The sequence below is a fragment of the Prionailurus bengalensis genome, chromosome B4, assembly GCF_016509475.1.
Source record: "Prionailurus bengalensis isolate Pbe53 chromosome B4, Fcat_Pben_1.1_paternal_pri, whole genome shotgun sequence".
NCBI lineage: Eukaryota > Metazoa > Chordata > Mammalia > Carnivora > Felidae > Prionailurus > Prionailurus bengalensis.
In genome coordinates, this window is record NC_057358.1 from 36,696,326 (window position 1) to 36,722,230 (window position 25,905).

At 36.7% G+C, this 25,905-nt stretch overlaps 1 protein-coding gene across 14 annotated transcripts in view; it reads right to left on the minus strand.

Moving 5' to 3' along the window:
- ERC1 (ELKS/RAB6-interacting/CAST family member 1) overlaps positions 1–25,905 on the minus strand; it is a 518,359-nt gene that overhangs the window by 421,520 nt on the left and 70,934 nt on the right. For all 14 annotated transcript variants that reach the window (XM_043565007.1, XM_043565004.1, XM_043565003.1 and 11 more), the window contains exon 3: positions 3,009–3,425. In XM_043565007.1, coding sequence (XP_043420942.1) covers positions 3,009–3,425 — 417 coding nt within the window. The remainder of the gene's footprint in view (positions 1–3,008; positions 3,426–25,905) is intronic.

Here is a 25,905-nt window from a genome sequence, read left to right on the forward strand (position 1 = left end):
AATTTGGTCTAAGTCTTGAAGGTAAATAGGAGAAACAGAAAAGAAAACTAGAATTCTAAACATTTGTTTCTGAAACAATCATTTCCACCTGCTCTTAAGTAATTTTAATTTGTAAGACTGTGTTTTCCTGTAAGATGATGCTATGTTACTAACAGCAACGAGAATTGTGTGTTGGTATGATTGATAAGGCCTACCTATATTTCTTCCACACTATGTACGTAAGCGGGACTTGATTTTGTAGAGCTTGTTAGTTGAAAAATCAGTCTTATATTCATGTTTTTTTCTACCACTTTTTCAAATTCACCACATCTCTGTTCTCTGCCAGAGTAACAATGTAGCTTTTCACACTCCTTAACTGTTCACCATTTATTAACTCCAAAACTCAAAAGTAAATAGGCATAATAAAAAAGAATGCAATCTAGCCACTTACGACAACATGGATGGACTTAGAGGGTATTATGCTAAGTGAAATAAGTGAAAGAGACAAATACCATATATTTCACTTATATGTGGAATCTAAAACACAAAATAAATTAACAAAAAGCAGAAAGAGTCTATAGAGGACAAACTGCAAGAGAGGAGATGTGTTGAAGGATAGGCAAAATGGGTAAAGAGGAGTGGGAGATACAGAATGAATAAGTCACAGGGATAAAAGGAGAGCACAAGAAATATAGTCACTGGTACTGTTCTAGCACTGTATGGTGACAGATGGTAGCTATACCTGTAGCGAGTACAGCACAATGTACAGAGGTGTCAAATCACTATACTGTACACTTAAAATTAATGTAATGTTCTGTGTCAACTATACTTCAATTTAAAATGCTTTCAAATAAATAAATGGGCATAGGTTGAAACACTCAGAACAGAAGCACTAAAAACATAACATTCAAAATTCATGATGCTGGGAAACATTTCAGGTTGCATGCTGTGTGAGATTATTACAACTTCTCTAACAAAAGTCTATGGCCAGGCTCTAAGTAATCTCATTAAAATATAAAGTCTTTAATGTAAATTGAAACAAACTCAGGATGTGCCTGTAACATACCAGTTGACTGAAAATTTCCTAAAATATTACAGTCTGATAATTTGAAGAGCCTAAAATGTACATAGCTGCTGATTAATTCTAACAACATGTTATATACACTGCTAGGAAGATAAACTGGTCCAATCATTCTGGAAGATGAGATTATTCAGTTTCAAAAATGTACACACCTTTCAAGCAAATTCATTTCTAGGAATTTATCCTAAGGAAAAAAATTAATGTACAGAGATATATGGTTAAGGATATTCAGCACAGCAGTTTTATACTACTGAAAAATAGTGGTCTAAATTTTCAATATTCAATCAAACGTTATAAATTCATCTGAAATTACAAAACTCTACATATACCTGACAAAAGATGGTCAAATACATTATCAAGAAAAGCATGTGACATTACATTATGCATACCTACACTAACACAGAAGCCACAAGCTGCACATAGATACTTAAATTTAAATTTGATTAATTAAATTTAATTCCAGATTAGTTATAGTGAAATAAAATTTAAGTCAGTTCCTCAGTCACACTAGCCACAATTCAAGAGCTCCATAACCATATGTGACTAGTGGCTACCATAATGAACAAAGCAGATACAGAACATTTCCATCATCACAGAAACTTCTATTAGACAATACTAATGTACAGTATTCTATCTTTTTTAAGAGAAAGAAATACAGAAAGGTGGCGAGCTGGGTGGCTCAGCCAGTAAAGCATCCGAGTCTTGATTTGGGCTCAGGTCATGATCTCACGGTTGTGAGATCAAGCCCTGCATCAGGCTCTGTGCTGGCAGCAAGAGGTCTGTTTGGGGTTCTCTCTTTCTCTCTGCCCCTCTCTCACAATAAATAAATAAATAATTTTTTTAATGCAGAAGGAATGTATACATAATAAAAATGACTGGAAACATATGCATAACAGTTATCAGTAGGTAATGATACCTGGGATTTTAAGTTTTTGCTAATTTTACTACATTAAGCTACCATGAATTTACTATGTAATAAAATCATGTTTTTAAAAAACACTGAATTTCCTCTTTATCAAAAATAAAATGTCCTCACTGTAAATATTTCATATTCCTTACAAAAGGAGAAGTTATAGAACTACAAATATAGAAGTATCCTTTTACAGTTACTATTTTGCTGCTTTGGGAATATTCCATGCTTTTAATTCCTTTCCTCATACTTCATTCAGACTGACAGTAACACAATTCTGTGATTTTTTTTTCCCTATCCAAATGGGAAAGTTATCTGAAGTCTCTGGCCACATATAGAGAATTACAGCTGTCAATTTTTTTTAATTCAAAGGAAGATGTATTTTTCATTTATGTTTTCTTAAAATGAATCATTACCTAGAAAAGTGAAAGATTATCAACAGTCACAGTGGCCAGCTTAAGTCTGAGTTTCCTCTATAAAAAATAACTGACAGTGTGCTCTATATCATTCTTTCTCACTGTGCCTCCATGGCAGCAAATGATTTTTATTACATATCTTTTAGAGCAAGGCAAGTTTCTATGGCAACCACAGAGCAAACATCCATTACTACTACCAAGGACTATACAAGCACATCTAAACTGAGGTAAACACTTTTTCTCTTAATAATATTCTGAAATTAAACAATAATTAGGTAATCTGATTCTGTTTTTGCTGTGTGGGTCTCTATGAACAAATCAAGAGATCAGTAACAAACTAAGAAAATTCTGTGTCCCTCTAGCAATAAAATGTGTCTACAGAAACCAGATTGGGGGCGGGGGACAGAAAGATCCAGAAATTTATCAAGCCAGTATACATACTAGTCAATGCCATCTCATACAAGAGAGCAAATCAGAAATCAGTGAAGCACTTAAATATCAAAGAAGAAATTCCCTTCGGGCTAATTCAATGGAGTATGTAAATTTATCTAAGCCAAGACGCTAACTAATGCCGGGTGGGAGAGACTATCAGTTAAGTCAAGACAACTGAAAAAGCACTCACCTCTCTCAACATACTGTTCTCTTTTTCCTTCTGCTCCAAAAGGCTTTCTAGGTGGTGGACGTGCATCTCTGCCTCTGCCAGTCGTCTTGTTCTCTCATGATCTTCTTCAGTAGCCTTAGCAGAAAGTCCTTTGCTCTGCAACATCTCCAGAAGTTTCTTGATGGATTCATCCCGAGCATTTAGGGTTTGCTTCTGAGTCTCAATACGCAACTCCATTTCCTCCAAAGTCTTTCGAAGAAGAAACAGCTCTTTGGCCTGCCGCTCATGCTCAGCATGTAACCTCTGAAAGTTCTCCTCTGTCAGCTCTGCCACAAAAGGTTCACCAGTCCTACTGCTACTATCTTGCTGAAACAGCTGGTTCAGGTCCCTCTGGATCCGCAATTCATCCTGGAGAGCCTGGATTGTCATTTGCATGTGCTAGAACCAAGACAAAACAGAAAACCCCAAGTCAGCTTCCCTCCTCAAGAAGAAAAAATAAAGCAGACTGGGAAAGTCAGAAAGTAGCTACCAGGGCTCTCAGAACTTGAATTTAACAAATTAGAATTCATGTTATTTTACACTGTCTTAAAATATGATTGAGATAATCTATAAAATGTCAATAATTTAACCTGTATTACTCCCAAAAGGAAACAAGAGAAGTATGGCAGAACTTCACTTTGCATAAGCCATGACAAAATAAAGGCATTGTTCAAAATTAACAGAAATATTCACAGAACTTTAAGGGAGGGGAGGAGAAAGGGGAAATCTACAGGAATACAAACACATCATACAAAAGTTTCACCAAATAATACAAAGGATATCAAAACACAAAATGACTTTTTAAGTAAGTTTACACATTAAATAATACTAACATTTAATGAGTAGCATCTACATGCCACATACTTTTTGTGTGTTGATTCATTTAATCTTCATGACATGTGTACTATTAATTTTTTTACTACTTTTTTACTATTATTATTATTATTCTTACCGATGATGACACTAGTCTTGGAGATTTTTCGCTGTTTATTTTTTTTTATATTTTTTAATGTTTATTTATTTTTGAGAGAGAGAAAGAGTGCAAGTGGGGGAGGATCAGACAGAGAGGGAGACAACAGAATCAGACGCAGGCTCCAGGCTCTGAGTTGTCAGCACAGTGCCCGACACGGGGCTTGGACTCACGAGATGTGAGATCATGACCTGAGCCGAAGTCAGACACCCAACCGACTGAGCCACCCAGGCGCCCACTACTGTTTATTTTTGAGAGAGAGAGAGAATGAGAGAGCGTGCAAGCCAGCAGGGGAGGGGCAGAGAGAGAGAAGGAGACACAGAATCTACAAACTCCTATCTCCAAACTGTCAGCACAGAGCCTGATATGGGGCTCAAACTTAAGAACTGCGAGATCATGACCTGAGCCAAAGTCTGTCAGGTCTTTTTAAATCTAGAGATTTAAGTAACTTGCCCAAGATCACACAGTAAATGATGGACCTGTCATTGAAATCAAAGGAATTTTCCCAGCCCACAGAAACTAGTACTACCTGAAGAAAATAACATAACTTGAAGCTTTCATAAGGGGAGGAGAAGGAGTGCCTGGGTGGCTCAGTTGGTTAAGCTCTGACTCTATCTCTGCTCAGGTCTTGATCTCACAGTTTGTGAGTTCAAGCCTAGTGTCAGGCTCAGCACTGACAGCACAGAGCCTGCTTGGGATTCTCTCTCTCTGCCCCTCCCCTGCTCACACTCTTCCGCCACCCTCCCCCGCCCCCCCCCCCCGTCAAAATAAATAATTTTTTTTAAAAACTTTAAAGGGGTGCCTGGGTGGCGCAGTCGGTTAAGCGTCCGACTTCAGCCAGGTCACGATCTCGCACTCTGTGAGTTCGAGCCCCGCGTCAGGCTCTGGGCTGATGGCTCAGAGCCTGAAGCCTGTTTCCGATTCTGTGTCTCCTTCTCTCTCTGCCCCTCCCCCGTTCATGCTCTGTCTCTCTCTGTCCCAAAAATAAATAAACGTTGAAAAAAAAAAAAATTAAAAAAAAAACTTTAAAAAAAAACCAGGGGGATGGGGAAATACCTCACCATGTGAGCTTTCCATACAGGGAAGGATAATAATATAGGTGAGTAATTAAACAAAGATGTTAATGCAGTTAAATTACAAAATGTTTGAGACAGCATATCTTTAGCCTGTACACCTAATGAAGGTATATGAACCTTTAATCTGAATGGAAAATTTCCAGCACGTTATACAAAGAATCTAAAAGTATTCACAAGATTCATATTTTTAGAAATGAAGAAACAACAACAACAAAAATCACTCTTTGTATTAAAGGTTTAAAGACTGGCAGTATGCCATAGTGGAAAGAATACTAACCCACAATCAGAAGACATGACTTTTAGTTCCAGCTCTCACACTAACTGCTATGCAATTTTGGATACAATGCCACTTTCTGCATTTCAGATTCCTCATATTTAAAATAAGGATTTATATACCTGCACAATTTTTTCACAGAGATTTTAATAATATCATGGAAATCTTTGCAGATTATAAAACATACATTGTTGAAAAATTCTGGCAGACTACAAAATAGCAGCATAGTAAATATCTCAAATAAATGATCTGGCAAGGATACAAAGATGTATGTACAAAGATACTTATTCTCGGGGCGCCTGGGTGGCGCAGTCGGTTAAGCGTCCGACTTCAGCCAGGTCACGATCTCGCGGTCCCTGAGTTCGAGCCCCGCGTCAGGCTCTGGGCTGATGGCTCGGAGCCTGGAGCCTGTTTCCGATTCTGTGTCTCCCTCTCTCTCTGCCCCTCCCCCGTTCATGCTCTGTCTCTCTCTGTCCCAAAAATAAATAAACGTTGAAAAAAAATTAAAAAAAAAAAAAAAAAAAAAAAAAAAACAAAGATACTTATTCTTATTTATAATAGTGACAAAATTAGAAACAACCTAAATAGATATTTATAGGTGATGAGTTACAGTAAATGAGAAATGTCCACATAATTTAATACTATACATCCATAAAAAATAACAATGTAGGGGCACCTGGATGGCTCAGTCGGTTAAGTATCCAACTTTGGTCAGGTCATGATCTCACAGTTCGTGGTTCAAGCCCCGCATCAGGCTCTGTGCTGATAGCTCAGAGCCTGGAGCCTGCTTCTGATTCTGTATCTCCCTCTCTCCCTGCCCCTCTCCTGCTCATGCTCTCTCAAAAATAAATAAACGTTAAAAAAAATAACAACAACAATGTAGATTGGTATTTAGTGATTTAAATCTATCATCACAATATACTGTTTTAAGTGTAAAAAAGCAGACCACACAAGACTAAGTATAGGATGATCTCAATCTAATTTTTAAAAGTGTATATACATCTAGAGTAAAGTCTAAAAGGATACAAGCAATTAATTACCAATGACTATCTCTGGGTATGAATAGCTTTTACATTTTTTCTTCATACTTTTTTGTACTAGCTAACCATGTAATCCTTTTGTAATTAAAAAAACAACAACAAAAACCACCTTTTTACCTAAAAATAAGAGAAACAGATTTCAGAGATAATTGCTTGGGTACAGAAAACCGTGTTCAATTTACTACCACTTTTGTTAAAGAAAGGGAATAATATTTACTATCTACTGTAAGTAAAAAATAAAAAATTCTGAAGAAATAAAAATATTTCTGGAAAGTTACACAAGAAATAATTTTTTAAAAAGTAAAACTAGAATAGCTGAAGGACAACTTATAAGAACACTTTATTAGAAATTTATTCTATTCCTCTTGAAATTTTTTTATTCCTCCAGAAATTTTTAATTGAAGTATAATTGACATTGAAATCTTCTTAGTAACAGCTTTATTGAAATATAACTCACATATAATAAAGTTCACCTGTTTTAAGTGTATAATTCAGTTTTCAACATATTAAAAGTTGTACATCAAACACACATATCTAATTCTAGAACACTTCCATCACCCCTTAGTGAAATCCCAGGCCTATTAGCAATCACTTCCCATCTTCCCTCTTCCCAACCTTCCTCTTAAATTTGAACGAAATAGATGTGCTACCCCACTCAAAAATTAAATTTAGGGGGACCTGAGTGGTTCAGTCAGTTAAGCATTCAACTTTGGCTCAGGTCATGATCACCCAGTTCATGGGTTCAAGCCCTAGCATCAGGCTCTGTGCTGACAGGAGCCCAGAGCCTGCTTCATATTCTGTGTCTCCCTCTGTCTCTGCCCCTCCCCTGCCTGTACTCGGTCTCTCTCTCAAAAATAAAAAAACATTTTAAAAAAATATTTTTCAATTTAAAAAGGGTGGCTGGGTGGCTCAGTTGGTTAAGCTCAGGTCACGTTCTCACAGTTCTTGGGTTTGCATCCCACATCAGGCTCTCTGCTGACAGCTCGGAGCCTAGAGCCTGCTCCAGATTCTGGGCCTCCCTCTCTCTCTCTGCCTGCTTGCACTCTCTCTTTCAGAAATAGATAAAATTTAAAAATAATATAAAAATAAAATAAAAAAGAAATTTTTAAAAGTGCTTACAATACTTTTCAAACTTAAAAAAGAATGAAATTCTGACATGCTACAACATGGATGAAACTTGAGGATAATGCTAACTAAACCACAAAAGACAACTATTATATGATTCCACTTAACACGAGGTATCTAGATTAGTCAAACATATGAAGCAGAAAGAACAACAGTGGCTGCCAAAGCCTGGAAAAAGCAGGGGTTGGGGAGGGATGGGAAGTCACTAACAGGTATAGTTTTACAGGATGAAAAGAGTTCTGGAGATGGATGGTGGCAATGTTTGCACAACATAATGTACTTTATGCCAACGAACGATACACTTGAAAAGTAGCTAAGATGGCAGATATAAGATGTATTTTACAGTAATAAAGAAAATGAGGAAAAATGATACCTGCCATAAAATTCCAATTTATGGATATTAAATTATTTATGACTATTGATAAATATTTAGGTTGGTTCTGTTTTCACTATTACAACAGGCACCTTCATATATGTATCTTTGTACATGTATCCAAATTTTTACTGGGGATAAATTCTCAAAGGGGAATTGCTGAATTGGAGGATATGCAATTGTAATTTTGATTATATATTAAAAATTATCTCTAAAAGGGTCTGACACATTTAAACTTCCACCAAACAATATCTGGGAGTCGCCACTTCCCCATATACTTGAAAACTGTAGGTATTTTCTTTTTCTGGCATTTCTTTGATTATAAGCACAGCTAAATACCTATTCACATATCTACTGGCACTTTGTATTCCTTCCTTTGTTACTCATCTGTCCTTGTTCTTTGCCCATTTTTTTAATTTTCCTAATCCACTTAGGAAAATAAACTTTTGCCTACTGTGTATGCTACAAATATATTTCCAAGTCCGTCATTTTTCTTCTAACAAATTTTATGGTGAACCTATCAGAGATCACTATGAGCTAGACTCGTGAATCTTTAATATGAAAAGAAAGTATTTTAATTTCTATCACTTTAGAAGGAAGTCGGTGAGAAATTTAACCAGTCTAAACCTCAGAGACTGAGGAAAAGCCTCTAAGGAAATTCATTTCTTATAATCATCAGTCTACTATTCTTTCAGTTGATTACAAGGATTTATTTTCTGTGCAGCAAAGTATACTGTAAACTATCAACTATTAACCAAACCCAAGTTCTCAGATTAAGATACAACACACCAGAATTCAAATGGTTAATTAAATTACCCTTATGTTACGCTCATTCTCTTCTAAAAAAAGACAAAGAGTGAAGATAATGAACAAGCAATTATACCAGAATTCTACCAACTACTCTCCACTACTGAATCCAGGAAAAACGTAGAACCTCTATCTTTATGCTAGTACAACCCAGAATGGAAGTTAAAGAATAAATGAAAATGCTTCAAAATAAGTTGACCCTTGAATGAACAACATGGGTCTGAACAGCATGGGTCCATTTACACACATATTACTTTCAATAAACAGTACAGTAAATGCATTATCTCCTCCTCATGATTTTCTTTCTTTTTTTTTTTAGGGGACCTCATGATTTTCTTAATAATACTTTCTTTTCATCTAGCTTGCTTTATTGTAAGAATACAGTATATAATACATAATAACATACAAAATATGTGTTAACTGACTCTATGTTATCAGTAAGGCTTCCAGTCAATAGTAGGCTATTAACTGTTAATGGGGGGGAGGGGGCGGTGAGGGAGAGTCAAAAGTTACATGCAAATTTTCAACTGTGCAGAGGACAGTGTCCCTAATCCCCACATTCCTCAAAGGTCAACTGTACATTTAATATTTTATGACCTCAGAGATAATCAACAATTCAAGTAACAATAAACTGCTTTTAGTACAAGTCCTAGAAATTCCAAATTGCTTTTAGATACCCAAGCACCATATTATTTATTATTTACCCCTTAACTTCTACTTATGTGATCTCCTCTGCCCTTTCCCTCTTTCACTCCCAGTTTAATCCTACTTGTCCTTTTATTCGAAGCTCAGGCATTATCTCCTCCAGAAAACTGTTCTGATTTCCCCAACTAAAAGAAAGACAAAAAGAGGAAAGAAGGAATTGGTGAATGAAGTACAGAAAGAAAGGACAGTATCCCAAACCAGAAATTACAATGGTAAAAATATGGGGCGCCTGGGTGGCACAGTCGGTTAAGCGTCCGACTTCAGCCAGGTCACGATCTCGCGGTCTGTGAGTTCGAGCCCTGCGTCAGGCTCTGGGCTGATGGCCCGGAGCCTGGAGCCTGTTTCCGATTCTGTGTCTCCCTCTCTCTCTGCCCCTCCCCCATTCATGCTCTGTCTCTCTCTGTCCCAAAAAATAAATTTAAAAAAACGTTGAAAAAAAATATTATGCTAAGCAATATCAGGATTGAAGAGATTCATTTCACTATAAATGACATCAAAATAACTGAAAAAAAAAATCTTCAAAGTAAAATCGACCAGCAAAGAGATCCTAGGACAACTACTTCCATTGTATTTAACTTGAGAACACTCAGCAGTAACAATGCAATGGCAGAACTATAAGCAACCAAAAAGATAGTGTTCATTCCAGCAGTATTTCAAGTATCAAACTCACTTCTTTCTTCATTCTCTACAACCCAACAGTTTCAAACACCTGAAACAAAGGTAAATGAAATCCTCAATCTTGGTCACAGAAATACTGGTATATGAATCAAAAAGAAAGAAGAGTAAAGAACAAAGAGTTAAGTGATGCCAATCAGCTATGAAAGTGATATAATCTTGGCAACGCTGCTTTGGAGAGTAGATTTTGCTGAATGAATACACACAGAAGGCAAGAAACTTGGCCATCTGAAGGGAGTCCCTGCTGACATTCAGCTGCACACAACGTAAAGCTGACAGGGTCTAATGTCTGTCCCACAGAGCTATGTCAACAATGAAGTCACTGTGTACCCACAGCTTATCAGAAACTATAGAATTTCGCTCTTCTTCCCCCACCTTTTCCCCCAGAGGAAGAGAAGCAAGGAAGACTGATATTGAAGGTACAAAAAGATCATAACCTTACAGTCTTAGAGAAAAGCATTCATTTAAACAGTACTACTGTTTAAGATGTTTTGACATACACGATCACCAAAAAATTTCAAAATGAGATGAAGCCAAACAAAATTACTTGTAAAATTAATTCTGTCTGGAGAAAATTACGTAAAACATATACAGAGAACATTAGTAAACTAGTGCAAACCAACCAAAATTATTCATATCTTATTTCAATACTTATATTTTTATTAAACGTGCTTTCCTATAAAAATCAAATCTAGCTATTAAGCAAATCAGAATGAAACTGAATACGCAACTGAGAGACTGCCATAGTCCACTACTGTAATTTGTTCTAGAAATACTAAGAACAAGTGTAGTAAGATGAGAAGACAATAAAGGGTAGAAGAATTAGAAAAGAAGAAACAGTCATTATACAAAGATTATATGATGAAAATTCAGAAGAAATTACAGACGAGACATCTGTATCATTAAGAGTTCAGCAACCTGGTAAACGTAAGATCAACATGTAAAATTTAACTGCATTTCTCTACACAAATGTTTTAGAAGTGTAATTAAAAAGAGACAGAAAGAGAAGCTTGATAAGAACAAAAAGGCACCTGGGGATAAAAACATGAACAACAACAACAACAAAAATATGACGCTTTTATAGATAAAATCTTGAATCTCCCCTGAAAGTAACTAAGATATAAATATAAATATTTATTGTACACAATCCTTTAATAATTTCCATGGCAATCATCAAACAAGGTATGTCTAAGACCCTTGCACATGCTTCTGTAAAAATGTTAAGCAGATAAAAGAAATCTTTAGTAATTAATCAAAATTTTTTGAAAAATTAATAAACAGAAAAGAAATGAATTTAGGTAGTAAAGAGATAGTATTAAAGACTGCTTCATGATTCAGCGGCACTGTTAAGAGCAAATGAGAACACCAGATGGAATCTTCATGGGGTATTTAAAGGGAAAATAAATTTGCTTTCCTGACTCTCACCAATCCTATCATACAAGCCCCAATAAATGTATTTGTGACCATTATTTTCAAACAACTATTTAACTCCTGCACCCATATTTGCAAGGAGTTTACTTACCACATCATATTTGCATTTGAAGTGATCTTCACCATCACTTCATCTCCCTGCATACTTTTAAATAAAAGATATTGAGATATGTATGTTAGAAAGCACACTTGGTATAATTAAAAACTGACAGGGCTCCCGCGTGGCTCAGTCAGTTAAGCATCCAACTTCGGCTCAGATCATGATCTTGCTGTTCATGAGTTCGAGCCCCGTGTCAGGCTCTGTGCTGCCGGCTCAGAGCCTGGAGCCTGCTTCTGTGTCTCCCTCTCTCTCTGTCCCTCCCCTGCTCATGCTCTGTCTCTCTGTCTCAAAAATAAACAAGCATTAAAAATAAATAAATAAACAAACAAACTGACACACTGGACTTAATCAAAATAGAATTTTATCAAAATTTTTCTCAAAGTGATCATTATAAAAATAAACTGATAGGCCACATACTGGGAAAAATAGTAACTGTCAAAGGACTTGTGTCCTGAATATATAAACAACTCCTGAAACTCACAAATAAAAATAAACAACTTAAAATTTTAAAAATGAGTGAAAGATACTTTGGAAATCTACAACTAGCCAATGTGGAAATGAAAAACTAATATCACTAGTAATTAGGAAAATGAAAATTAAAACAGAATGAGACACCACCACACACCCACTGGAATAGCTAAAATTTAAACAACACCAAATGTTAGCAAAGATGTGAAACAACCAGAATGTGAAATTACATCAATGCTCTGGAAATTAGTCTGCCAGTTCCTCATAAAATTAAACATACATCTATCCTATGACCCAGCAACGATACTCCTAGATATCTCCTCAAGAGAAATAAAAACATGGCCACAAGCACATGTGTATAAAAATGTTGACAACAGCTTCATTCAGAATAGCCAAACACTAGAGAACGTATAAACTGATTATGCAACATCCATATAAAGAAAACTACTCAATGTTAAAAAGAATAACTATCGATACATTAAACATGGATAATGTAAAAACAACACACTGAAAAGAAGCCAAACACAACAGAGTACAGACTAGATAATTCCATTTATACAAAGTTCTACAACAGGCAAGACTAATCTAAGGTGAAAGAAATTAGAACACTATTTGTTGGAGGGCAGAATACTAACCAGGAAAGGGTGCAACGAACTTTATGGATGATGATAATGTTGTGTCTTTATAAGGTACTGGCATTTGTCAAAACTCATAGAATTATGATGCTGGAGTATTTCCTGTATGTACACTACACTCAAAAAAAAACATTAAAAACGAAAAAGATACAGGTTTGAAAAGGAAAAAATAAATATTCAAGATAATTTAACAACTAGTAATGACTTCACTTAAAAGGGCAGTAATTTAGGAAATTTAAGAACTTTTCCAGTTCTAAACATGCTTTGTAGGATGCTCTATCACCTAATTCAGTGGTAGCCATACATTCTTAAAAAAGTAAAAGAGAAAAAGACAGAAGCTTAGGGTTATAAAGATTCATTCAAACATGCAACAAAGTAAGGAAATCACCATCAACAATTTGCCTTATTTTCTTCAGATCTCTCTCTCTCTCTCTCTCTCTCTCTCTCTCTCTCTCACACACACACACACACACACACACACACACACAAAATTACTTGTTTATAATTCACATAAATGATGTCATCTGTACATGCTTCTCTTTGCAACTTTGTTTTGTTACTCAACTTAATGTGACTGAGAATGAAAACTGGAGCAACCACTATGGAAAACAGTATGAAGTTCCACAAAAAATTAAAACGAAAACTACCATATGATCCAACAAGCCCTCAATTGCTGAGACTATGAACCATTTCTTTATTCTCATTTAATGTGAATACTCCCAAGTTTCACCACAGATACATTATTAGTATGTTGGATTACTTAGTGCTGCCCAACACAAATGTAATATGTACTGGATTATCCCTCAAAACCTGGAAGAATCTAAATTTCAAAATACATCTGACCTTAGTATTTTGGAGGAAGGGATTTTGTACCTATATTCCATATTATGAGTAAATACCAATTTGTCCACTGGCCTACTGAGGAAGAGTTAGGTATTTTTCCACCTTCTCACTATTATACTAAATGCATGTATATCTATCTCCTTGTACACATGTGATGGAACTGCTAGGTAGCAGAGTGTGTTCTTTAACTTTACCAGTCATTTAGCTTTTTTAATTTAATATACAACAAGCTGCATAATACAGATGATGAAAGGGTACAAATATCAAGCCTAGAATTTTCATACCTATAGAGTCATTAATCATACAACACTTTCCATTACTCATATAACCACTTTCCTAGGAAGAAACTTTTGGTAGAAATGGAGGGAGTTGCTATTTGAAAAAAACAAACAAACAAACAAAAAAGAGCAAAAAGCCAAATGATTATGTATTCAATTCCACCCATAAGGAAAAAACAGAGTATTCTCAAAGTTTTTCATTATGAAGCTGGAGAATGGAAGGCAGAGCAGAATGCCTTCATTCTGAGGCATGAGAATTCTTTAAAAATACACATACATTCTACCCATAGAACCTTCTGTCTCTGAAAGAAAAAAATGAGAAAAGAAAAAGAGATTGGGAAGAATTCTAATTTCTCTCTTCCTCTCACCCTTCATCTGAAAATGACATCTTTCTCTGAGAATCCTCACAACAGGAAACTACTTTAATCTTAATACTAAAATTTTGATCTCAAAGATTCCTATAAAATCATCTTTGACATGAGGACCCTGAAAACTTGAAAGCAACAACAATCAACAGTTTCAACAGTTTCCCTATCCTATTCATAATTTATTGCAAAAATAAACAAACACACAAGGTTTCCTTGTATCAAGGATACAAGTATTTGAAAATGTCGAGATACCTATTGATTACTAATATTTAAAGCATTTTTAAACAATATATGAACTGGAATACATGCCTATATCATTTTTCTTAACTTTTTTATGATTTATTTATTTTTGAGAGACCAAGACAGAGCATGAGTGGGGGAAGGGCAGAGAGAGAGGCAGACACAGAATCCAAAGCAGGCTCCAGGCTCTGAGCTGTAAGCACAGAGCCGGATGTAAGGCTTGAATCCAAGAACCAAACCATGAGATCAGGACCTGAGCCGAAGTCGGATGCTTAGCCACCTGAGCCACCAATGTGCCCCTATATAATTGTTTTTCTTGACAGATTTTCATAACAAATTCTTTGATCCACATATTACAGGGAAAATTCGCATGTTAAATAAACCTACTTGTCTAAACTAAGATATCTAAACAAAAAAAAAGGAAATAATTTTTAACATAGTGTTATATTAGTTTAAGGTGTAAAACATAGTGATTCAACAATTCTATACATTAGTCAGTGTTCAACATTATAAGTGTACTCTTAATCCCTATCACCAACTGCACCCATCCCCCCACCACCTCCCATCTGGTAATCTTCAGTTTGTTCTCTATAGTTTAAAGTCTGTTTCTTGGTTTGTCTCTATCTTATTTTCTTTCCTTGCTCATGTGTTTTGTTTCTTAAGTTCCACATGAGTGAAATCATATGGTATTTGTCTTTCTCTGACTGACTTACTTCACTTAACATTATAGTCTCTAGCTCAATCCATGTCATTGCAAATGGCAAGATTTCATTGTTTTTTATGGCTGAATAACATTCCGTTACATAATATATACCACATCTTTTTTATCCATTCATCTACTGATGGACACTTGGGCTGCTTCCATATTTTAGCTATAGTAAATGATGCTGCAATAAACATAGGGCTGTGTATAGTCTTTCAAGTTAGTGTGTTTGTATTCTTTGGGTAAATACCCAGTAGTGTGATTAGCAGATCATAGAGGACTTCTACTTTTAATTTTTTGAGAAACCTCCAAACTACTTTCCACAGTGGCTGTACCCATTTGTATTCCCACCAACAGTGCACGAGGGCTCCTTTTTCCCCACATCTTCATCAACACTGTTTCTTGTTTTTGATTTAGTCTTTCTGACAGATGTGAGGTATGATTGGCATTCCCCTGATGAGTGATGTTGAGCATCTTTTCATGTGTAATGACCATCTGTATACCTTCTTTGGAGAAACGTCTGTTCATATCTTCTGCCTATTCTTTAATTGGATTATTTGCTTTTTGAGCTATTGAGTTGCATACGTTTTTTACATATTTTGGATACTAACCCTTTATCTGATATGTCATTTGCAAATATCTTCTCCCATTCCACAGGTTACCTTTTAGTTTTGTTGACTGTTTCCTTCTCTGTGCAGAAGGTTTTTATTGTGATATAGTCTCAATAGTTTATTTTTGCTTTTATTTCCCTTGTCTGAGGAGACATATCTAGAAAAATGTTGCTATAGCCAGTGTCAGAGAAATTATTGTCTGTGTTCTCTTCCAAGATTTTTATGGTTTCAAGTCTCACACTGAGGTCTTTAATCAATTTTGAATTTATTTTTGTGTGTGGTGTAAGAAAGTGGCCCACTTTTCATTATTTTGCATGTAGCTCTCCAGTCTTCCCAAAACCATTTGTTGAAGAGACCGTCCTGTTCCCATTGCATATTCTTGCCTCCTTTGCAGAACATTAATTGACCATATAATTGTGTGTTTATTTTCTTTTAATTCTGTTCCATGAATCATTTTTTGTGTCAGTACCATACTGTTTTGACTACAACAACTTTATAATAACTTAAAATCTTGTGATACTTCAAGTTTTGTTTTTGTTTTTTTGCTTTTTGTTTTTTTGTAGGATCGCTTTGGCTATATGGGGACATTTTGGTTCCATACAAATTTTAGAACTGTTTGTTCGGTTCTGTGAAAAATGCCATTAGTATTTTGATAGGTATTGCATTAAATCTGTAGATTGCTTTAAGCAATATGGACATTTCCACAATATTTGTTCTTCCAATCCATGAGCATGGAATGTCTTTCCACTTCTTGTGTCCTCTTCAATTTCTTTCATCAGTGTTTTACAGTTTTCAGAGCACAGGTCTTTCACTTCTTTGGTTAAGTTTATTTCTAGGTATTTTATAATTTGGGTACAATTATGATTGTTTTTCTTAATTTGTCTTTCTGCTGCTTCATTATCACTGCACAGAAATTAACAGTTTTCTGTAGACTGATTTTGTATCCTGTGACTTTACTGAATTATCAGTTCTAGCAGTTTTGGTGGTGGGACGGGGAGTCTTTCAGGTTTTCTATATATGATATCATGTCATCTGCAAGTAGTGAAAGTTTTCTTTCTTCTTTGCCAATTTGGATGCTTTTTATTACTTTTTCTTATCTGATTGCTGTGGCTAGGACCCAGTACTGTGTTGAATAAAAGTGATAAGGACTCCCTTGTCTTGTTACTGACCTTAGGGGAAAGCTTTCAGTTTTTCACCATTGAGTATGATGTTCACTGTGACTTTTTCATATATGGCCTTTATTATGTTGAGGTATGGTCCCTCTAAACCTACTTTATTGAGAGTTTTTATTGTTTAGTATCATGTTATTTAACCTCCATGTATTTGTGCTCTTTCCAAATTTTTTGCTTGTGGTTGATGTCTGGTTTCATAGCATCGTGGGCAGAACAGATGCATGATACATCTTCAACCTTTTAAATTTTGTTAAGGCTTGTTTTATGGCCTAATATGTTATCTATTCTGGAGAATGTTCCATGTACACTTCAAAAGAATATGCATTCTGTCATTTTAGGATGGAATGTTCTGAATGTATCTGTTAGATCTATCTGGCCCAGTGTGTCATTTAAAGCCATCATTTTTAGGGGCACCTGGATGGCTCAGTTGGTTAAGCGTCCCGCTCTTGATTTCAGCTCAGATCGTGATCTCATAGTCTGTGAGATCAGGCTCTGCATCGGCCTCTGCACTGTCAGCACAGAGATATTCTCTCTCCGTTTCTCTCTCCCCTCCCCTGCTCACTCAGTGCACATGCTCTCCCACTCTCTCTCACAAAATAAATAAACTTCAAAAAAAGATTAAAAATGAAGCAACCATTTCTTTGTTGATTTTCTGTTTGGATGATCTGTCCATTGATTTAAGTGGGGTGTTAGAAGTCACCTACTAGTCGTGTAGTAAGTTCCTTCATGTTTGTTATTAACTGTTTTATGTATTTGGGTGCTCCCATATTGGTTGCATAAATATTTACCATTGTTATATCTTTTTGTCCCCTTTATTACTATATACTGTCCTTCTTCATCTCCTGTTACAGACTTTGCTTCCAAGTCTATTCTGTGGGAATGCAAACTGGTGCAGCCACTCTGGTAAACAGTATGGAGGTACCTCAAAAAATTAAAAATAGAACTACCCTACAACCCAGCAATTGCACTACTAGGTATTTATCCAAGGGATACAGGTATGCTATTTCAAAGGGACACATGCACGCCAATGTTTATAGCAGCACTATCAACAATAGCCAAAGTATGGAAAGAGCTCAAATGTCCATCCATGGATGAATGAATAAAGAAGATGTGGTGTATGTGTGTGTATATATATATATATATATATATATATATATATACACATACATATATATATATGTATATATATATACACACACACACACACACACACACACACAATGGAGTATTAAACTCCATTCAAAAGAATAGAGAATCTTGCCATTTGCAACTACGTGGATGGAACTAGAGGGTATTATGCTAAGGGAAATCAGTCAGAGAAAAACAAATACCATATGACTTAACTCATATTAGGACTTTAAGATACAAACAGATGAATATTAGGGAAGGGAAGCAAAAATAATAGGAAAACAGGGAAAGGGACAAAACATAAGAGACTCTTAAATATGGAGAACAAACAGAGGGTTATTGGAGGGGTTGTGGGAGGGGGGATGGGCTAAATATGTAAGGGGCCTTAAGGAATATATTCCTGAAATCATTTTTGCACTATATGCTAACAAACTTGGATGTAAATTAAAAAAAAAAAAAAAGTAAAGTAAATAAAGTGTATTCTGGGGGCACCTGGGTGCTCAGTCAGTTGAGTTGTCTGACTTCAGCTCAGGTCATGATTTCATGGCTAGTGAGTTCAAGCCCTGCCTTGGGCTCTGTGCTGACAGCTCAGAGCCTGGAGCCTGCTTTGGATTCTGTGTCTCCCTCTCTCTCTGCTCCTTCTCCACTCACACTCTGTCTCTCTCTCTCTCTCTCTCAAAAATAAATAAAACATTTAAAATAAATAAATAAGTAAGTAAGTAAGTAAGTAAGTAAATGAAGTTTACTTTGTCCAATATAAGTATTGCTATCCCTGCTTTCTCCAACCTCTCACTTGCAATCTACAGGTGACTTTAGGTCTGAAAGGAGTCTCTCTTGTAAACAGCATATCATGAGCCTTTTTCTTTTATCCACTCTGTCACCCTTTTGTCCATTTACATCCAAAGTAATTGCTGATAGATATATATTTATTGCCACTTTTGTTACTTTTATAGTTTTTCTCTGATCCTTTCTTGCTCTTTTTCATGGTTTGCTGGCTTTCTTTAGTGATATATTTGAATTCCTTTCTCTTTATTCTTTGCATCTCTTTTACTGGATTTCAATCTAGGCTACCAATAGATTTGTATATAACACTTTCTGCAGGTAGCAGTCTATATTAACTTGATGGTCACTTAAGTTTGAACCCATTCTTTACTCCTGTCCCACACCATGTTTTAAGTATATGGTGTCATATTTTACATCCTTTTGTGAATCCCTTGACTGATTTTTACAGATATACTTATTTTTACTGTTCTTGTGTTTCCTACTTTTCATACTCTCACTTATGGTCTTTCCTTTCCACTCAAAGCGTCCCCTTTATGAATTCTTGTAGGGCTGGTTCAGTGGTCATGAACTCCTTTAATTTTTGTCTGAGAAACTCTTTATTTCTCCTCCTATTCTGAATGATAGCCTTGTTAGGTACAGTATTCTTGACTGCAAATTTTTCCCTCTCAGTACTCTGAACAGATCATGCCACTCCCTTCTGGCCTGCAAAATTTCTACTCAAAAAATCCACAAATGGCCTTATGGGGGGTGCCTTGTTTGTAACAGTCTTTTGCTGCTTTAAAAAAATTTTATCGCAGTGCCTGGATGGCTTCAGTTGGATGAGCATCTGACTTCGGCTCAGGTCATGATCTTGCAGTCTATGAGTTCAAGACCCGCATTGGGCTCTGTGCTGACAGATTTAAAAATAAATCTTTTATCACTACTTTTTGCCATTTAAATTACTATGCGTCTTGGTGTGGACCTCTTTGGGCTGATTTTGTTGGGGATTTCTGTGTCTCCTGGATCTGGATATCTGTTTCCTTCCCCAGATTCAGAAAGTTTTCAGCTATTATTTCTTCAAATAAATTTTCTGCCCCTTGCTCTCTCTTCTCCTCCCAAGATCCATATTATGGAATCACTCAGTTCTCTAAGTCTGTGTTCATTTTGCATTTTTCCCTCTCATTTGCTCAGCTTCATTACTTCCCATTACTCTTTCAGGTCATTAATTTGTTCCCCTGCTTCCTCTAACCGGCTATCTATTCCATCAAGTGTATTTTTAATTTCAATTATTGAGTTCTTCATCTCTGATTGGTTCTTTTTTAAATGTGTTACGGGTTTCACTGATATCCTTCACTCTTTTCTCAAGTCCAGTAAGTATCTCTATAATCATTACTTTCTCTATCAGTTATATTACTTATCTCCATTTCGCTTAGGTCTCTTGCTGTGCTTTTTGTCCTGTTCTTTCATTTGGGACATATTCCTCTGTCTCATTTTGCCTAACTCTCTGTGTCCGTTTCCATGTGTTAGGAAAGTGAGCTAAGTCTCTTGCTCTTGAAAGGAGTGGGCAGGCATACACTCTTAACAAGGTGAGGCTGGTTCTCTTCCACAGGGATAAGCAGCTGCTGCTAAGATCAGACCAGCCAGGGCTGCTCCACAAAGTGCATGCACGGGCAGCAGGTACAGCTTTAACAAAGCGTGGTCATCCTCTGCAGGATGTCAGGAGACGTAGTGTTGGCAAGATTTCCGCAGGTCTTCTCTAGGTGTGGACACACAGTACTGACTGGAATTGACACAGGCCAGGTTGGAGGGGGTGGTGCATAGTATAAGCAAGTTAGATAGTCAACTCCAGCACAGCTCTAGTTTATGCTGGGGGGGCAGGGGAGGGAACCAGTGCCAGTCAGTTCCTTTCTTCCTAGAGAAGTCCCTCAACAAACTGAGTTTAGTAAACAACTCTCCCTCCCATAGCCCCAGACATTTTTCAAACTGCTGATTCTAAGCAGCATCTCCAAGGGCTACTTGTGGTGCTGTCTCTTTAAGAGTGGGGCCTCTGCTTCCTATTGCCCTCCAGGGTCTCCTGGAGGTGAGTCTGCTGATTTTCTAAAGTTCCAGGCTTTCCCGTTGGTTGTAAGAACTCAGAAAATTTGGTCCCTCTGATTTTCAAAGCCAAATGCTTTGTTCCCCAGTGTGCTGCTAGTCTATTTCTCATCCCTCTTCACACCTACGGCTCCCTCCCTCCAGAAGTCAGACCCACTGAGTCCTCAGCCTTCCTACCCTCTTTGATGTGGCCTCTTCTCTATATTTAGTTGTGGAGTTTATTCAGCCAGTCTTCAGGTTGTTTTCTGGTTAATTTGCACTGATGTATTACCCAGTTGTATGTACGGGAAAAGGTGAGTTTAGGGTCCTCCTATTCTGCTATCTTCCCCAGAAGTCAAAAACGAGAAAATTTAAATGAGATGTTTGCAAAGGAATATTTAATGACTTTAGCGAACCTAAAATATTTCATATTTATTTCTAATATAGACTTAAGCAAAAGAAAATTTTAATTCCAACCTATAGAGCAGTGCCACAAAAACATGAAACCCCCAGCAACTCAAGACCAGTACTTTATCATAGGAAGAAAAACTAACCCCTAACCTATTTCAATACCAGAAGAATAACAGATCCTGAGAAGAACAACTCTGGCCACCCTAGGACTCCTCACTATCAATAACAAGAGTTAGTAATTAACATGAATGAATCTACATCAGACAGTTTTGCCTATAAAGATAAGGAGGCGGTACCATGGAAAAAGAAACTTAACTAAACAATAAAAACTATAAGAAAAAATACTAAAGTATAATCCCGCACTGATGGAAGAAATATTTTTAGTAGCTAATATGTATCCGGCATTATGTTCCTTGCTAGAGACACAATGGTAAGTAGGAATAATAAACATGGTCTGTGTCCACATAAAGATAGGTAAGATGGTCATTAAAACACGTACACACATGCATGCACATACATATACACAATTATAAATGCAAACAGGGAGAAAAGCTACAAATTCAAGGAAGTAAGAAAATATATAACAAAGAGACCTTACCCACCTTGGGAGGGTCTCAAAAAGTTCGCCAAAAAAGTGTGATTTGAGGACTAAATGAGATTTGAACAAGTTAACTTACGTTAATTAACTATTTAAAGAAATGACACTTATTCTCTGAAGAGAGGACAACTTACGTGAAGACCCTACAGAAGGATGAGGCAGGACACATTTGAGGAACTAAGGAGACTCAAGCACCAAGAACTTTAAAGGAAGTGTGGCAAGAGTTTTTTTTTTTTTTTTTAATTTTTTTTTTTTCAACGTTTATTTATTTTTGGGACAGAGAGAGACAGAGCATGAACGGGGGAGGGGCAGAGAGAGAGGGAGACACAGAATCGAAAACAGGCTCCAGGCTCTGAGCCATCAGCCCAGAGCCCGACGCGGGGCTCGAACTCACGGACCGCGAGATCGTGACCTGGCTGAAGTCGGACGCTCAACCGACTGCGCCACCCAGGCGCCCCAAGAGTTTTAATAGACTTTAAGGGCAACAGGAAGTCACTAAAAAGTTCTGAGCAGAGTACTATCATCATCATCATCACTAATATTTACCAAGTGCTTCCACACACCAAGCACATATTATGCCATTAAATTACAATAGCTACATGAGGTAAGAATTATTATAACCGTTTTACAGGTGAGGAAACTAAGGTTTGGAGAGACTAAGAGGTAAGGAGAGACTAAGGTTTGGAGAGACTCACATAACTAGTGAGTGTGAAGCCAGGACTCAAACATCACTAAAAGTTAAAACTGGCTGCAATGTGGCTGCACATTATGGGGAAGGAGAAAGACTGGAGAAAATTGGGAGATTGCTGCAATAATCTAGCTAACGATGATGACCAAACTATGATGGTAGTGGCAGTGGGGGTGGAAAAACAGACGGCTTAGAGAAATATTTAAGAAGGAAAACAAATCACCAGAATTTGAATGTCCAAGTGAAGAGAATCAAGGAAGCCTCTAAAGTTTATGACTTAAACACCCTGGACAAGTGGTAGTACCATAAATAAAAATGGGAAAAAATAGGGAAGGACAAGAATTGAGGAAAAATCATGAGCTGAATTTAAGGAGCCTTTGAGATACTGAGAAAAGGTTTCAAGAGACCAACTGAATATGTGGGTCTGAAGCGTGGAGGAATGACATGAAGAGGGGAGGAAGGGGAGGAAGGGAAGGAAGAGGAGGGGAGGGAAGGGAAGGAAGAGGAGGGGAGGGAAGGGAAGGAAGAGGAGGGGAGGGAAGGGAAGAAAGGAAAGAGGGGCACCTGGGTGGCTCAGTCAGTTAAGCATCCAACTCTTGATTTCAGCTCAGATCATGATCTCCCAGTTCGTGAGTTCAAGTCCCACATCACCTGGGATTCTCTCTCTCCCTCTCTGCTCATGTGCTCGTGCACTCTTTCTTGCTCTCTCAAAATAAATAAACTTTAAGAAGAAAAGAAAAAAAATAAACAGGATAACATGGCAGGTTAGGAGCAGGTGGTCCTACTTTAGATAGAGTGGACAGGAAAGGTCCCTTTGGAGAAGTAACATTTAAGCTGAGACCTGAGGCAGCTAGCATGTAAAAAGAGTGGGGTAAAAATATCTGGCAGCACATAAGAATAAAAAGTTGAGAATGCAAATATTTACATAAAGGAAAATTTTTCAATGCCAAACGAGCATTAGTACAATGTAGTACTAGAAAAAGAATATCGACAGGCTAATGGAAAAGATCTTACAATAATTAAGCACTTAAAGAAAAAGGAAATGCCACAACCAAAATCATTCAACAATTATTAGGAAATTATTAGGAATTATTATTAGGAAAATATCAAAATAAGTATGCTATCCTCACACAAAATTATAAAATAAATTTCAGGGAGATTAAGGAAATAAGTGTAAATTCAGATTAGAAAATAAAAAGAAAATATTGGGGCACCTAGGTGGCTCAGTCAGTTAAACTTCCAACTCCTGATTTCAACTCAGGTCATGATTTCAGCTCAGGTCATGATCCCAGGGTTATGGTTTAAGACTCTCTCTCTTGCTCCCTCTGCCCCTCTCCCCTGCTCATGCTCTTTCTCTAAAAAATTAAAAAAAAAAAAAAAATTTTTTTTTTTAATTTGGCCTATATGTAAAATCTGCTTCCTGGGAAAATCCCCTCCCCACCTAGTGTCATCAAGTTTCTAACCAAGTTCAAAATTCACACTAGTGTTAAACTTAGCAAATAACCTGAAATCAACACATAAAGCTCCATTAGACAACATAAATGTAATCTCTAGACTCAAGTGAAATTCTCATCTAAGCAATACACAGAGAGTTTACAGACACAGACAGAAATAAAGAAACTGTAAAATCATCTTATGCTCCAACAAAGCACTAGTAAGAGTTTATGTCTATCATTCAGAAACTCTGAAGTCACTGCTTGACATTTGGAACAAGACTATAATAAGATCTTTGAAATTGAAATGTCAAGCTAACACAACCAGCTATGGCAATTACTCTAAAAAGCAGGGGCTAAAATGGAATACAGTCAGAGCGGCAAACTCCAAAGGACACACATACAGTCTGTTTTGCTATAAACTATGTTTTTATATTATGTATTAGCTCATACATAATTATGATAAATAGAGAACTATCATCACATCAAAGCTGTGTTGATTCATAAGCAATTTTTCCTAGGCAAAGAAACAACAAAGGGCAGAAGCAGAATTACAGCCTTCAGCAGAAAGGAAAATGCCCTCAGCCTGGCTGTTGCATAAACAGGAATCCTTTCTGCTCTATTTTAGGAAAATTAAAAATGAGCACCTGCAGCCAGGGCACTCCCTTCCAACAGGAGCACACCCCTAAGCACTCCTGGCTCTCTGCTCAAGGCAGGCTGCACTTCCTCTTGTGCTCAGAAATCCACTTCCATCTGCATTGTCTCAGCACTGCAAGCAAGCTTGTCTACTCAATTATTTTTATGAGTTTTCAATAGCTGCTGGAACAGCCTCCAGCCAAAATGACCTGCCACCTGGAGCTATCCAAGTTATCTCCTGAGGTACCATTTATTATTTCTGTTAATTGTTATGGTTACAAAGTTGCATATGTTTTGAGTAGTCTCCCCCAAACCCTAACCTTCCTAGAGTGAAATTTTACAGAACCTGATGGTGTCCATGTGATAGAAGAAACACGACACTAGTGATTTTCAAGCTGACTTGTTACAAAATGAGTTGTAAAATCAATTTAGTGGTTGCCAACCAACATTATTTTCTCAGGAAAAAAAAATAACATTTAAAATATCTAAGTACAGGGGCGCCTGGGTGGCGCAGTCGGTTAAGCGTCCGACTTCAGCCAGGTCACAATCTTGCAGTCCGTGAGTTCGAGCCCCGCATCAGGCTCTGGGCTGATGGCTCAGAGCCTGGAGCCTGCTTCCGATTCTGTGTCTCCCTCTCTCTCTGCCCCTCCCCCGTTCATGCTCTGTCTCTCTCTGTCCCAAAAATAAATAAACGTTGAAAAAAAAAATTTTTTTTTAAATAAAATATCTAAGTACAATTCCCATAGATAGCAAATGTTTTATCATGAAACTTGTATTTTTATTTAGGCATATATAGGAAATGACATATCTCTACAAATTATGACCAAAAAAGCATTTAGTTTATGTCAAATTAAAATACATATCGCTAAAATGATTCAAAATTTTAGAACCACTATGGCTTAAAAAGAAATATTAATGTTAACGCCTAAATGTTACTAAAATTTTTCATAAAAATGACCACCAGGGGGCACCTGGCTGGCTCAGTTGGTAAAGCATTCAACTCTTGATCTCAGGGTCATGAGTTCAAGTGCCACATTGGGCATAAACCTTACTTAAAAAAAATTTTTTTCATGAGAAAAATGACCACCAGTTTTTAAATTCAAAGTGCTACTGAAGGAGGCAAACTTTCATTCATACACTGTTTTCAATGGAATAGTCATGCCTAAAACATCAGTATCTGACAAACACTAAAAAGTATATTTAAAATCAAGATTTAGAACTAGGTACAAACAAACAGGGACACCTGGGTGGCTCAG